Genomic DNA, 13152 nt, shown 5'->3' on the forward strand with positions numbered 1-13152 from the left:
GTGTGTAGATATTTAATATAGTGGTGTGCGTGCGTGTGTCAGTGTCTCACAGACACACACACACACACACACACACACACACACACACACAACACATACACTCAAATACGTACCATACTGCTTTAGGAACCCACTGGGCTTTTATGTAGAGGTGTGTGTGTGTGTGTGTGTGTGTGTGTGTGTGTGTGCTCCCTCTACACTGTACCTGGCTTCCATTTTTAACTCCCTTTCCCCTGTTGTTCTAATTGAAACCGTATGCCTGCTGCACTTTCATACACCGAGTGACACACACACACACACACACACACATACACACAGGCAGCATTTACAGGGTTTTTATATCCAGCTCGAGTGCAGGCAGATTTATAGCGCCTTCTATTTTCCCCCGAGTGCGTCTCATGGAAGGTTTGTGTTAAGGGTGATCTCTCTCTGTCTGTGGGTCTGTCTCTCTCTCTCTCTCTCTCTCTCTCTCTCTCTCTCTCTCTCTCCCCCTCTCTCTCGCTCTCTCTGTTTCTGTCTCTCTCTCTCTCATTCTGTCTCTGTCTCTCTCTCTCTGTCTCGGTCTCTCTCTCTCTCTCTCTCTCTCTCTCTCTCTCTCTCGCTCTCATTCTGTCTCTGTCTCTCTCTCTCTGTCTCGGTCTCTCTCTCTCTCTCTCACTCTCTCTCTCTCTCTCTCTCTCTCTCTCTCGCTCTAATTCTGTCTCTGTCTCTCTCTCTCTGTCTCGGTCTCTCTCTCTCTCTCTCACTCTCTCTTTCTCTCTCTCTCTCTCACTCTCTCTCTCACACGCGCACACACACACACCCACTTGCGCATGATCGTGACTCCAGTTCTTAGGGCCCATGCTGGTTCCATCTGTTCCACTACTTCACTATCTGATCCATCTCACACGACACACTTCTCAAGTCCAGCATCATCAAACCTATGGATTAAAGACATGTGTAGACACTTCCACAGAAACAGAATGAGTTTTTTTTTTTCTCTTGCACTTAAACCCTTTGACCTAACCCTGGAAAAGAATTTAAATGAAGCCTTGTCTTTATTTATTTATTTATTTATTTATTTATTTTACCCCTATATAAATACACCTGAGATTAATATAGATCTCCTGTAACATGGATCTTATATGATTTGTGCAGCACTTAAATCCACACTAACGTAATCCCGGTCTCATTTATCGACAAAAATCCAGCATTCTTGGCCACAACGATCACAAGAAAACGCCGCAAAATCCTGTACGGACCGCTTTGGTTGTTGCGTATTACTGATTCGGTACTGCAGATGGCGCTATTAAATTTGATGAGGATTTCCGTGACTGAATGGAACAAGGTTTTTGAAGCGAATGGGCTTGGGAATGGCTCGTTTGTAATGACTATTCGGAGCCTTGGTGAGGAGGGTGCTGGTGGGCGGAGTTAGCCTCGGTGCGAAGACTCCACACGTCATCTGGTTGCTCTGATATTATTTCCTCTTGCTGAGTGATGGCAGTGTGATGATGTTACTCTCTGGACTTTTACCGCTGACGAAACGGTGGTCTGTCATGCGGCACTCGAAAGAGCCGAGCTTGGCTCCGATAGGTTCCCTGAGAACCAATCAGTGAGCCTTCTCTCTAAATTTATGCGAAGTGAAGAGAAATCTAAAAAAATCTATGTTTAAATGAGGAAGTGTTGCTCTGATGATGTATTCCTGACTGTGTGTGTGTGTGTGTGTGTGTGTGTGTGTGTGTGTGGCCGGCCTTCCAGGGGCGATCAGTGTCTTTGACCACCTTCTACAGAATAGCCCGGAACGCGATGATGTGCTTTAATAAGGAACCCGGAGCATCAGAAGTTGAGGTATTTTTGTTGTTGCATTTTTCAGTGATTCTGCGCGAGCTCTTAACGCGAGTAATTCTCTCTAATCCCGCTGTGCGTTTTATTACTGCAGAGTTAATTGTGTGATTATTGGATCGCACAAAATGTTTTTTCTGCTGTAGCTGCGTTTCAGTTTTTCCACTCCCCTCTTGTAGCAAGAGTACTGGCGAATAGTGGAGCAGAGGGACTGCCACGTAGCGGTGCATTATGGGAAAGTGGACACGAGCACGCACGGAAGCGGCTTTCCTGTGGGCAAGTCCGAGCCGTTCTCAAAGTAAGAGCCTTTCCACCATTACTGCCTGGTGATTCATCCTGGTAATGATCTGAAGAGAGAAACACACACACACACACATAGAAAGTCAGATGCACAGAGAAAGAGAGACATGCATAGAAAAAAAAAAAGAGACAGCAAGACAGAGACAGACTGAGAGTGAGATGCAGAGAGACAGTCTGAGAGAGAGACGCATACAGACTGAGACAGACTGAGTGTGGGATACAGAGAGAGACCGACTGAGAGAGAGACACATGCAGACAGAGGGACAGACTGAGAGAGACATGAACAGAGTGAGACAGACGAAGAGAGAGACAGTGAGACAAACTCGGAGAGACACATGGACAGAGAGAGAGACACATGCAGACAGAGGGAGACAGTGAGACAGACAGAGACACACACACACACCGACAGAGTCGGAGACAAACCGAGACAGTGAGACCGACTGAGATGCAGAGAGAGACAGACTGAGAGAGAGACATGCAGACAGAGAGGGAGAGAGAGAGAGACACCAACAGAGTGAGAGACAGACTGAGGGAGAGACACTGACCGAGTGAGAGAGACAGTGAGACAAACTCGGAGAGACACATGGACAGAGAGAGAGACATACAGACAGAGTGAGAGACCAGTGGAGACACTGAGACAGACTGAGAGTGAGATGCAGAGACATACAGACCGAGAGAGTGACATACAGAGAGAGAGAGACATACAGACGGACATAGAGGGAGAGACACAAAGAGAGAGAGACTCCACACTGGATTGGTATGTTTTGTGTCGCCTCTAAATTTTTCCCCCCTTTTTATTCAGACACGGATGGAACCTCACTGTCCTCCCTCACAACTCCGGCTCCATCCTGCGCCACCTCGGTGCCGTGCCCGGTGAGTCTGCATCTGCTGCTGCATGCCAGAGGACCAGGAGTGTGTTCACACCACAGACTATTTATCTGAATTTTCTCTCTCTCTCTCTCTCTCTCTCTCTCTCTCTCTCTCTCTCTCTGTCTCTCTGTGCAGGGGTGACTGTTCCCTGGCTGAACATTGGCATGGTCTTTTCTACCTCATGCTGGTCCCGAGACCAAAACCGCCTTCCATATATTGATTACTTACACACTGGTGCTGACTGCATTTGGTAAGTTCCAGCGTAAAGAGCAGATCAGAGAGGGGTTTTTGTAAATCTAGCACGAGCCATTAAAGGGTCGGTTTGTCATTTTTCGAGCCTTCCGCCATGTAGAGGGGGTTGAATTCCAGTTGCAGGGAAAATATCGGCACTCCTTCCTGTTCCCCAAAAACACTACCGTTTCGCCTGTTGAAACTCCTAAATGTGGTGTTAACGACCTTTTTAAGGAGCTCATTTCAGGGCCAGAATGAACATGAACCAGAAGCTTTATTGGAGGGGAAACTGTCCAGGAACCTTTCTGACCCCGAATTGCGAAATCACACTTCGTTATAGTGACCTTTTAAAACGATGTGAATGTTTCTGGTTTTGGGACACGGCTCAAACAATACAAACTGCACCTTTAATGTTGATATCTTAACAGTATTAGTATTACAGTGGTGCTAGAAAGTATGTGAACCCCTTTTTTTTCTTTTTATTTAATTTTTATATATATATATATATATATATATATATATATATATATATATATATATATATATATATATATATATATAAATAAATAACATCTGTAACCTGTGAAACTTGAAATGGAAATCGAATCATACTCGCGGTAGACGACGTTCGTTATGTGAAATTAGAGTTCTAGATTTGGTGTACGGGTTCAGCGGGACAGCTGTGTTGTGGATCGTTTATTATCGAGTCTAGCCTTGCTGAGGAACTGAGAGGAAGCAGGACTCGGTGTGAAAGTATAACTGATCACAGCATGTGCTGCTCCTGTGAGACTGTGTGTGTGTGTGTGTGTGTGTGAACTGACTCATCAAATAAATAAAATAAAAAAGCTAGTTGCTATGGTAGCACACAGCTGGCACAGGAGAGCCTTTTCTCTAGTGACTCGCGCACACACACTCTCGCACAGAGCTGACGTAGGGTTTCTCGCTGTGCTGTTCAGGTATTCGATTCCTGCTGAGGAGAAAGCTAAGCTTGATAATGTAGTGCACACGCTGCTGCAGGCCAACGGCACACCGGGACTCGAGATGCTGGAGAAGAACATAATGGTGAGAAAATCACACTCACACACACTCACACTATTTAATAATACAGACTACACACACACAGAGCAAAGATACAAATTTCAGAGAAGTGCAAGCAAACTCATAAATACCCAATTTTCCATCATTCTCTTGTTCCAAACACTCACACTCTGGTCCACACACTGTGTGTGTGTGTGTGTGTGTGTGTGTGTGTGTGTGTGTGTGTGTGTGTATATGTATGTATGTATGTATGTGTGTGTGTGTGTGTGTGTGTGTGTGTGTGTATGTATATATATATATATATATATATATATATATATATATATATATATATATATATATATATATATTACACATATACATACACACATATATACATATACATATATATATATATATATATATATATATATATATATATATATATACACACACATGTATATATGTATGTATATATATATATACACATATATATATATATATATATATATATATATATATGTGTGTATATATATATATATATATATATATATACACATATATATATATGTATGTGTATATATATATACACATATATATATGTGTGTATATATATAATGTGTGTATATATATATATGTATATGTATATGTATATGTATATATATATATATATATATATATGTATATATGTGTGTATGTATATGTGTGTATATATATATATATATATATATATATATATATATATATATATATATATATATATATAAAATGTGTGTGTGTGTGTGTATATGTGTGTGTGTGTGTGTTAATGTTGTTAATATTTTGTCTTCTGGGAGACATGTAACTGTTATTTAGCATCTGAAGGTCAGTACTAAAAAAAATAAAAAAAAGATCTTGAAACAAAATAATTTACACTGATCATCCTGTTCAAAAGTTTACACCCCCCTGGCTCTTAATGTAACGTGTTGCCTTCTTGAGTATCAGTGAACGTTTGCACCTTTTGTAATAGTTGTGTACGAGTCCCTCAGTTGTCCCCAGTGTGAAAAGATGGGTCTCGACATCATATAGTTAATGTTGGAAAGTAGTTAAATATGTAGAAGATGCTGGAAAAGTAAAGAACGTGCAGGACCTGGAGGATTTTTCTGGAGAACAGCGGGCAGTTTAACTGCTCAGGACAAACAAAGGACTCGTGAAAAACTATCACAACAAATAAACACAGTCGTTGATCATCCAGGTAACGACACACGGTATTAATAATCAAGCGTGTGTAAACTTTTAAATGGGGTAATTGTTTATAAATTCAGCTATTATCTTGTCTTGTGGACTATATGTAAACCTCTGTTATGTGAAATAGCTTCTTCAGGACAGGACTAAATAAACAACAACATGGGGATTTTTATGATCATTCTTATTTTGTTAACAGTATTAAGATGTAGCAGATTCTGCAAGGGGTGTGCAAACTTTTGGGCACAACTGTATATATTTAAGCAATATTAGTAGAAACAATAATAAACAAAATTCTATTACCATTATACAAATAATACAGTCTAAAAACTGTTCTTTATTATTTTTGTTAAACATTGACTAACCAAATGCCAATACCATCGTACTAATAACATACCTATAGACAGTCATATTCTGAGAAGTGTGTGTTTTTGTTTTGTTTTGTTTTTTATCCGGTTATAGTTACATTTAATGTTGTGAGTTAGTTCCTGTTACAAAATGCTGAAACTGGACATGCAGAAAACCTCCTCATATCGACATTAAAGAACAACACGCTTTATCACATTTAATGTTAAACGTATAGGATTGTACGGCGCTTCGGCCTTGCGTGTCGCTGTGCGAGTCGTTACTATAGAAACGATAACGTATTGGAACGAGCGACTGTGATTCGCCTTTTCATCAACGGCGCTGTGGTATACAATTACAATAGCTATATCCATAGACCGTAGTGATACGCTAATGCAAAAATATTATACCGATAGCAGTGCGAATATACTAATAAACAATATATTAGCAATGATACCCATAAATAGCTCTATGATAACTATTAACTTCTAAAAGACGTAAACAAAATAACGTAGCACCAGTACACAGTTTACACACACAAATAAATATGAATATTCCGTAACAATAAGAAATAATAACCATATACTAAACCGTACTAATATAATAATATTTAGTATTGTCATTGTTATGCATTTAAACATTAAAGAACCAAAAGCTCCATAAGCAATACAATAACAGTATGTATATTATCTTCTTCCTAAACAATATAGCGATTAAACCACTTAACAATATTAATACTACCGTACTAAAATATACTAATAAACATCATTTCCCCTTTCAAGTCTGACTTAGTATTCAGTGATTCCGTGTAAAGCTGGTTATTCAGCACCTCCTGTGAATAGTCTCCATAATATAAATAATTATACTATGCAACATCGATTATGCCGGACCTTCAAGCGGCGACGAACCGAGCCGTAATATTAATCTACTGACAAAAGACGATCTTTTACGAATGCACTTTATGAATATACAAAAATAGTAATGGTGGTATTAGAAATGGTATTGTTATGCTAATGATTAATAATACAGTATACAAAAAAAAAAAACAACAAACCAAACACGTGTAATAATATTTCACCACCAATGGATGTAAACAGTACTAAGTTTTCTGTAATGTTAATAATAAATAATCTTGGAAATGTGTGTGTGTGTGTGTGTGTGTGTGTGTGTGTGTGTGTGTGTGTGTGTGTGTGTGTGTGTGTGTGTGTGTGTGTGTGTGTGTAAGATCTCTCCGGAGGTGCTGAGTCGCGAGGGGATTAAAGTTCACCGCACGGTGCAGCAGAGCGGACAGTTCGTGGTGGTTTTTCCCGGCACATTCGTCTCCAGAGTGTGTTGTGGGTACAGTGTGTCGGAGACGGTGCACTTCGCCACGCCCCAGTGGATGAACCTGGGCTACGAGGCTGCCAAGGTGAGATGCGCATCTCTGCCCCTCTGCTGCCACCTTCTGGACTGATGGATTACAACTACAACAGTTTAACTTCCTGCTCTGTTTATTCATTATATTCACTCTTGCTCTTTGTGTGTGTGTGTGTGTGTGTGTGTGTGTTTGTTTGTGTGTGTGTGGATTTCTTATTTTCTTCCCCCCTTCCTGGATCAGGATCTGAAATGCAGGCGCATCGCTAAGCCCTTCTCCATGGAGAAGCTGCTGTACCAGATCGCCACGGCCGAGGCCAAACGAGAGAATGCACTTCTGCTGAGTACAATCTCCTCTCTTCTCAAAGATCTCAGGTCTGCACCTCACACACGTTCGTTTTGAACTCCCAGCTTGCGATCTGATTGGTCAGGAGGTTAACTGAGAAGTAATCATGGGAATGATGATGGGTGGGGGGAAAAAAGGAGACGTTTTGTAGAGACAGAGTGAAAAGTAGCCTTATTAAACTGACTTATTAGTACAATTTATTCAGTTTGTGTGAAAGAGGAAAGCTAGCGCATTGTCACACACCTCTGGTGACTAAAAGGTCGAGAGTTCCTGGTTTACACTTGTGGATAGTAGGACTGAAGTATGTGTGTTTTTGTTGTGTTGCAGGAACATAGAGATGAGGCAGAGGCAGGAGCTCTACGAGGCCGGTCTGCTCTCCTCCGCCCGCTACGGCACTCACGATAACGGGCTCGCAGACAACAGGAAGAAACCACGCAAGTGGCCGGCGCTTGAGTCGTCCGAGAGACGCTGCCAGATGTGCCAGCACCTCTGTTACCTGTCCATGGTGAGACCGCAGTCATATGTGTGTGTGTGTGTGTGTATATGTATATATCTACTTGAACAACACCTTCTACATGTTAGTGAAAAGGAATAGTATAATACATCTTAATAATAATAATAATAATAAAAACCCCTGTTTTGATTCAGACACGTATTATAAAACGATTCAGATTCTATGTACGAAGCCGCTTCTCAATGTATATTTTGAATAAATGATTAAGGACGCTGTACGTGATGAATTTAAGACCGAGAGCACCCTGTATTCGGACAGCAGATAATTCAGTAAGTCGAGAGAATTGAGTAAGTCGGTTATTATACACCGGCTGTTGGATTCTCGATTCTGATTGGTTGGAAGGTCTTGAGACACTTTCTGTGAAGGCAGCTCTGACGGTAGTCCCGGCTCAAGGCAGGTCACAGGATTATATTAATGCGCTCGTCCGACGGTGGACTAGCATGCTGTGAGTGACGGCTTACACAGGAAGTTGAAAGGAGTCTCGCGTGTCAGCGCTGGTGCTGTTCGTTTGGTAAATGAGACTCGTGTTCGACGCGTGTGAATCGAAGAGCGCTCCGGCTGAATCGTTGCGATGACGTCATATGACGCGTCTCGGCCCAAATCTCCTGAAAAAAATGCAAGCTGCTCCCTATATTAGAGTTTGTGTGATTTTTCAGTCATTTCTGCGATGACAAAAACACTAAATCCTAGTGCAGTGGTTCTCAACCCGGGGGGCGCAAATTATTTTCAAGGAAAAACACAGACAGGGAGTCATTTGGGTTCTCGGTGTATTTTATTGCTTTTCAAATAGAATGTGTGTAAATGAAAAACGCCACGTTCCCCCTCCCTCTGTATTTTATTTTTGCTAGGAAGAGGCGGAGCTTAGCCTGCCTTTTATCTAGCTGTCAGTGCAGACCAGTAATGCCAACTTAGCGACTTTTCAGACCCCTTTAGCGACTTTTCAGACCCCTTTAGCGACTTTTCAGACTTCTCAGACTCCTTTAGCAACGTTTTTGCGGAAAAAAAAAAAAAAAAAAAAAAAAAGGCTCCTTGTGACAAATCTAGCGACTCTTTTGGACAAACCTTACCGAATGTCGCCAGTACTGTCCTGCGAGCGCGAGGTCTTGCTTTCCCGCCGCACTCCCACCTCTCTCTGCGTCTGCTCTGTTCAGTGAGTGTCTGAGAGCCGGAGATTTAACCATGTCGTGGATAACGAGACGCGCCCTTCGTCCCAGTTTACATCGTTCGCACGCGAATGTCTTTAGAACGCAAGACGAACGAAATGCGACATGTTTTACATGTAAAACAGTTCACGTTATCACAGCCTAGTTCTCTTGTTCAGAGTAGTTACAGTGTTCAGAAACATTTTTAATCATTCATGTTCCACACCTGTCTGTTTATGTACTTTTATAAAAGTCATAAAAAGTAATTTAGCAGAAAATATCTATCTGTCAAAAACAGATTATAGATTATATACTCTCTCTATATATTTTTATATAGAATAGATCATCATTATACCTGGTCTCTTCCAATATTTGGGGGGGGGGGTGATTGGCAAGGCTTGGGGGAGGCTTTAGTTACAAAAGATTGAACCTCTGTCCTAGAGGGACTGATGATGATGATGATGATGATTATGTGAGTAGTGAAAGTGTACAGTGCATCATTTTAGTACAGTTTTAATGTTGCTCCCTTGTGCCCCTGGTCTCTAGAAATGAACCCCTGTGCTTTAATATACGTGCGTATGTGTGTATGTACACGGCCCGTATAGACGGAACTGAGGACTGAATGCCGTCTGTGTTTCAGGTGGTGCAGGAGAACGAGAACGTGGTGTTCTGTCTGGAGTGTGCACTGCGCTATGTGGAGAAACACAAATCCTGCCGTGGCCTGAAGATGATGTACCGCTACGACGAGGTAAGCCTCAGCAGTAATGCGCGTTGAGTTAAAGCGAGCCTGCAGGGGGCGCCACTGAGCCACGTTTGCCGCTCGTGACGCTGACTGTGCTCTTTGTGTTCCCTTCACGTCCTTTTGGCTTCAGGATGTCGGTTACATAACGACCGCCAAGATGTCACTCGTGTCTTTCCCTTTCAAATTCGGATTTGAAAAGAAAAAAAGAAAGAAAGAAAGAAACCGGAGCACTCGGTCATAAAGCGAAAGATTTTTCAGTGTATTAAGAAAGCAAACACGTCATCTCTGACCAAGCTAACGTGGAGAAAACGTTCTCTCATGCAGACGTGACCCGGATGTGACCGGCTGACACTCGGCACGCTTTCCGCTTTCCCCACTGAGAACAAAGTATTGGCACCCTCGGCATCGTTTTGGCCGCTTTCCACCGTTACTGCTACTTTTGCGTCTGGGCTCAAGTGTGTGATGATGACTTGCTCTCTTCTCTGTTCTTACATCCTGTGTTTCTCCTCATCTTCCTGCAGGAGCAGATCAACAGTTTGGTGAATCTGGTGTCCTGTAAAGCCATGAAGAGTTCAGCGGAAAGCTGTAACGGCTCCAGTCCTAACAAAACCCCGACCAAGCGCCGCCCGAGGAAGAGCGCCTCCTTAGAGCTGACTCTCACCCGCTTGGGCAAAAACGCCACCGTGGTCGTCTCATGAGAGAGAAAGAGAGAGAGAGAGAGAGAGACGTCCCGCTCTGAGCTCCTGAGATCTGCTTTTAACTAATCACCTCTCTCTCACCCTATCTCCGTCACGATGTCTCTCTCAGACACGGATCTTCTGCCTCCTACAGTACAGCGAAACTTGCTGTGTGCGAGCGAGCTGCCTTTTTTGCACTAGAGCGAAAGAAGGTTTTCTTTGGATTTGTTTTTTTTACATATATATTTTTTTATTTTAGTTAGCATTAAGCTCCATGCTCCCCAGTCTGATTACTGGAGCTAGACAGATGTCGTCCTCTCGCACGAACCCTTTTTTTTTTTCTTTTTTCTTTTTTCCTCCTCATCCTCGGCCCTGTCGACTGCATACACACTCAGCCTGAACTGTGAATTGAGACACGTTGGTGCTCCTCTTTTTGTTATTTTTTTATTTCTGTGTCAAGATTCCAGAGACGCAAATGCCGTTCGCTCGGCCTGGACTGCTTAGTTCTGTTTTTGTTTGTTTGTTTGTTTGTTTGTTTGTTTGTTTTTCTCTTTTTTTAAAAAAAACAACAAAAAAACAAAAACTGTTTTTAAACGACTGAGTTTGACCTCTTTGAGTTGGATGCAAAGGCGAGGTAACACTTGAAAGCGAGACTTGTTTTTATTTCGTTTTTTAAACATGGGATGGTTTTAATTCGACGGGTGGGGACGTGACGAGCTCCTGCGCTGACACTATCTTACCCGTGCCTGATCTTCAGCCGAGGAGCCTCCCGTCTGATTCTTTGGTGCTGTTTTATTTTTATTATTATTTTTATTCGTTTTTTTTTTTTTTTTTTTTTAACATCAATACACAAAGCAAAGGTAAATGAAAACGCTGCCTTCGGTGGCTTTCCACTTCGACATGTGCAATCGTGTTAACATTCCACACTTCCTGACTTATCATTTCATCTGCACCAGTTAACATTAATTATTATTATTATTATTATTATTATTATTATTATTATTATTATTATTACTGTAATTATTATTATTTGTGTTTTTTGACCATTATTTCTTCCACATTTTGGATGATCTCAAGTAGAGCCACTAGGCAAAGAGTGTATAATGTGAAATTGATTTTCTCTTCTTCTTCTTCTTCTTCTTCTTCTTCTTCTTATTTTTGTCTTATGAGTGATTTCTCAAAGGATCCCATAGACTTTTTTTTTTTTTTTTTGTACATAATCCTGTAAATGTCTTTAAATACTTGAGCCGCTGCGTCGAGGTGCCAGAAAGAGGAAACGAAACGAAAAACACGTGATGAAGAAACAGCCTTACCTTTCCGTTTCTTCATCCGACCGGTGTGTGTGTGTGTGTGTGTGTGTGTGTGTGTGTGTGTGTGAGTGTGAGAGAGAGAGAGAGAGACGCGTACAGGGTTCCTCTGGCATTGTGGAGAAAATCTGAAGTGCTGCTTATATCGCTGATAAATAAGATATGGAGTAGCGATGCCCCTCCCCCTCCCCCTCCCCTTCATCCCAGGTTACTTGGTTTTGTTTTTTAGCTTTACTTTTTTAAAGAAAAGGGAGAGAAAAAAAAAAACCTACAAAAAACAAAAAAAAAAAAAGGTTTTTACATTTTCATTACTGAAAATTCAATGATGATGTAGCTACTCATGTTGCACTGAGCTTGCCAGTGGTGACTGTCAAGGAAAAAAACAAAACAAAAACCCTATAATCCAGTTTGATGGTTGTCGTCCTTTCCAGAAGACTGAACTGTTTTAGGACTATTTAATGAAAACAAAGTCAGGTTTGTTTGTTTTTTCAACAGGAATAAAAACACGGTTGTTGAGTTTGTATGGCCTTACGATGTATTTTATTCACTTTTTTGCTGTTTGTTTTGGGGTTTTTTTGTTTTGTTTTTCCTGAAAGGTTGTATGAAAGATTTGCTAAGCGTCTGGCAAAGTTAATTTATTCTCACAGCGTCTCAGCCTTTCCACACACGGGAAGATTTCATGTTTGTTATATTGTTTATTTTGTTGTTTGTTTGTTTGGTTTTTTTTTTTTTACTTTTCAAGTTTGTACTCAAGGTTTAATAAAAACGTATGGAAAATCTGTAGGCTTTTCGATTTGTCTGTGGAATATTTGAACGGGATCTTTTCGTCTAGACTAAGACTTGCTTCTCCTAGGGTCATGGCTGTTTACGTTATATGTTTATCTGTAAGCAATTTTTTGTTGTTGTTGTTGTTTTTTTTAAACATCCATGAGTTAACTCCTATTTGCGAGGAGGTCTGGGGTGCGGTCGATGTTCCAGTTCATCCTGAAGGTGTTCAGTGGGGATGAGGTCAGGGCTCTGTGCAGGACACGCGAGTTCTTCCAGTGGAATCTTCACACACCGTGTCTTCGTGGAGCTCGCTTTGTGTATCGTCATGCTGGAACAGCTTTCAGACCTTCAGTTCCCGTGAAGGGAAACTGTAACGCTACAGAGCGTACAGACGATCTAGACGATCGTGTGCTTCCGACTTTCGAGAACAACCCACACGCGGTTGTGATACACAGGTGTCCACAAACTTTTGGCCGCGTCGCATATAAACGTCAT

General features: G+C 41.5%; 1 protein-coding gene across 3 annotated transcripts in view; it reads left to right on the forward strand.

The window, feature by feature from the left end:
* jarid2b (jumonji, AT rich interactive domain 2b) overlaps positions 1-12666 on the forward strand; it is a 117396-nt gene extending 104730 nt beyond the window's left edge. For all 3 annotated transcript variants that reach the window (XM_053638294.1, XM_053638296.1, XM_053638295.1), the window contains 10 exons: positions 1738-1827; positions 2001-2119; positions 2924-2994; positions 3127-3241; positions 4179-4284; positions 7034-7216; positions 7406-7536; positions 7835-8012; positions 9804-9911; positions 10427-12666. In XM_053638294.1, the coding sequence (XP_053494269.1) occupies positions 1738-1827; positions 2001-2119; positions 2924-2994; positions 3127-3241; positions 4179-4284; positions 7034-7216; positions 7406-7536; positions 7835-8012; positions 9804-9911; positions 10427-10603 (1278 nt within the window). In that variant the 3' untranslated portion in view covers positions 10604-12666. The remainder of the gene's footprint in view (positions 1-1737; positions 1828-2000; positions 2120-2923; positions 2995-3126; positions 3242-4178; positions 4285-7033; positions 7217-7405; positions 7537-7834; positions 8013-9803; positions 9912-10426) is intronic.
* Positions 12667-13152: the final 486 nt, after the last annotated feature.

This window comes from Ictalurus furcatus, chromosome 12 (assembly GCF_023375685.1).
Source record: "Ictalurus furcatus strain D&B chromosome 12, Billie_1.0, whole genome shotgun sequence".
Lineage (NCBI taxonomy): Eukaryota > Metazoa > Chordata > Actinopteri > Siluriformes > Ictaluridae > Ictalurus > Ictalurus furcatus.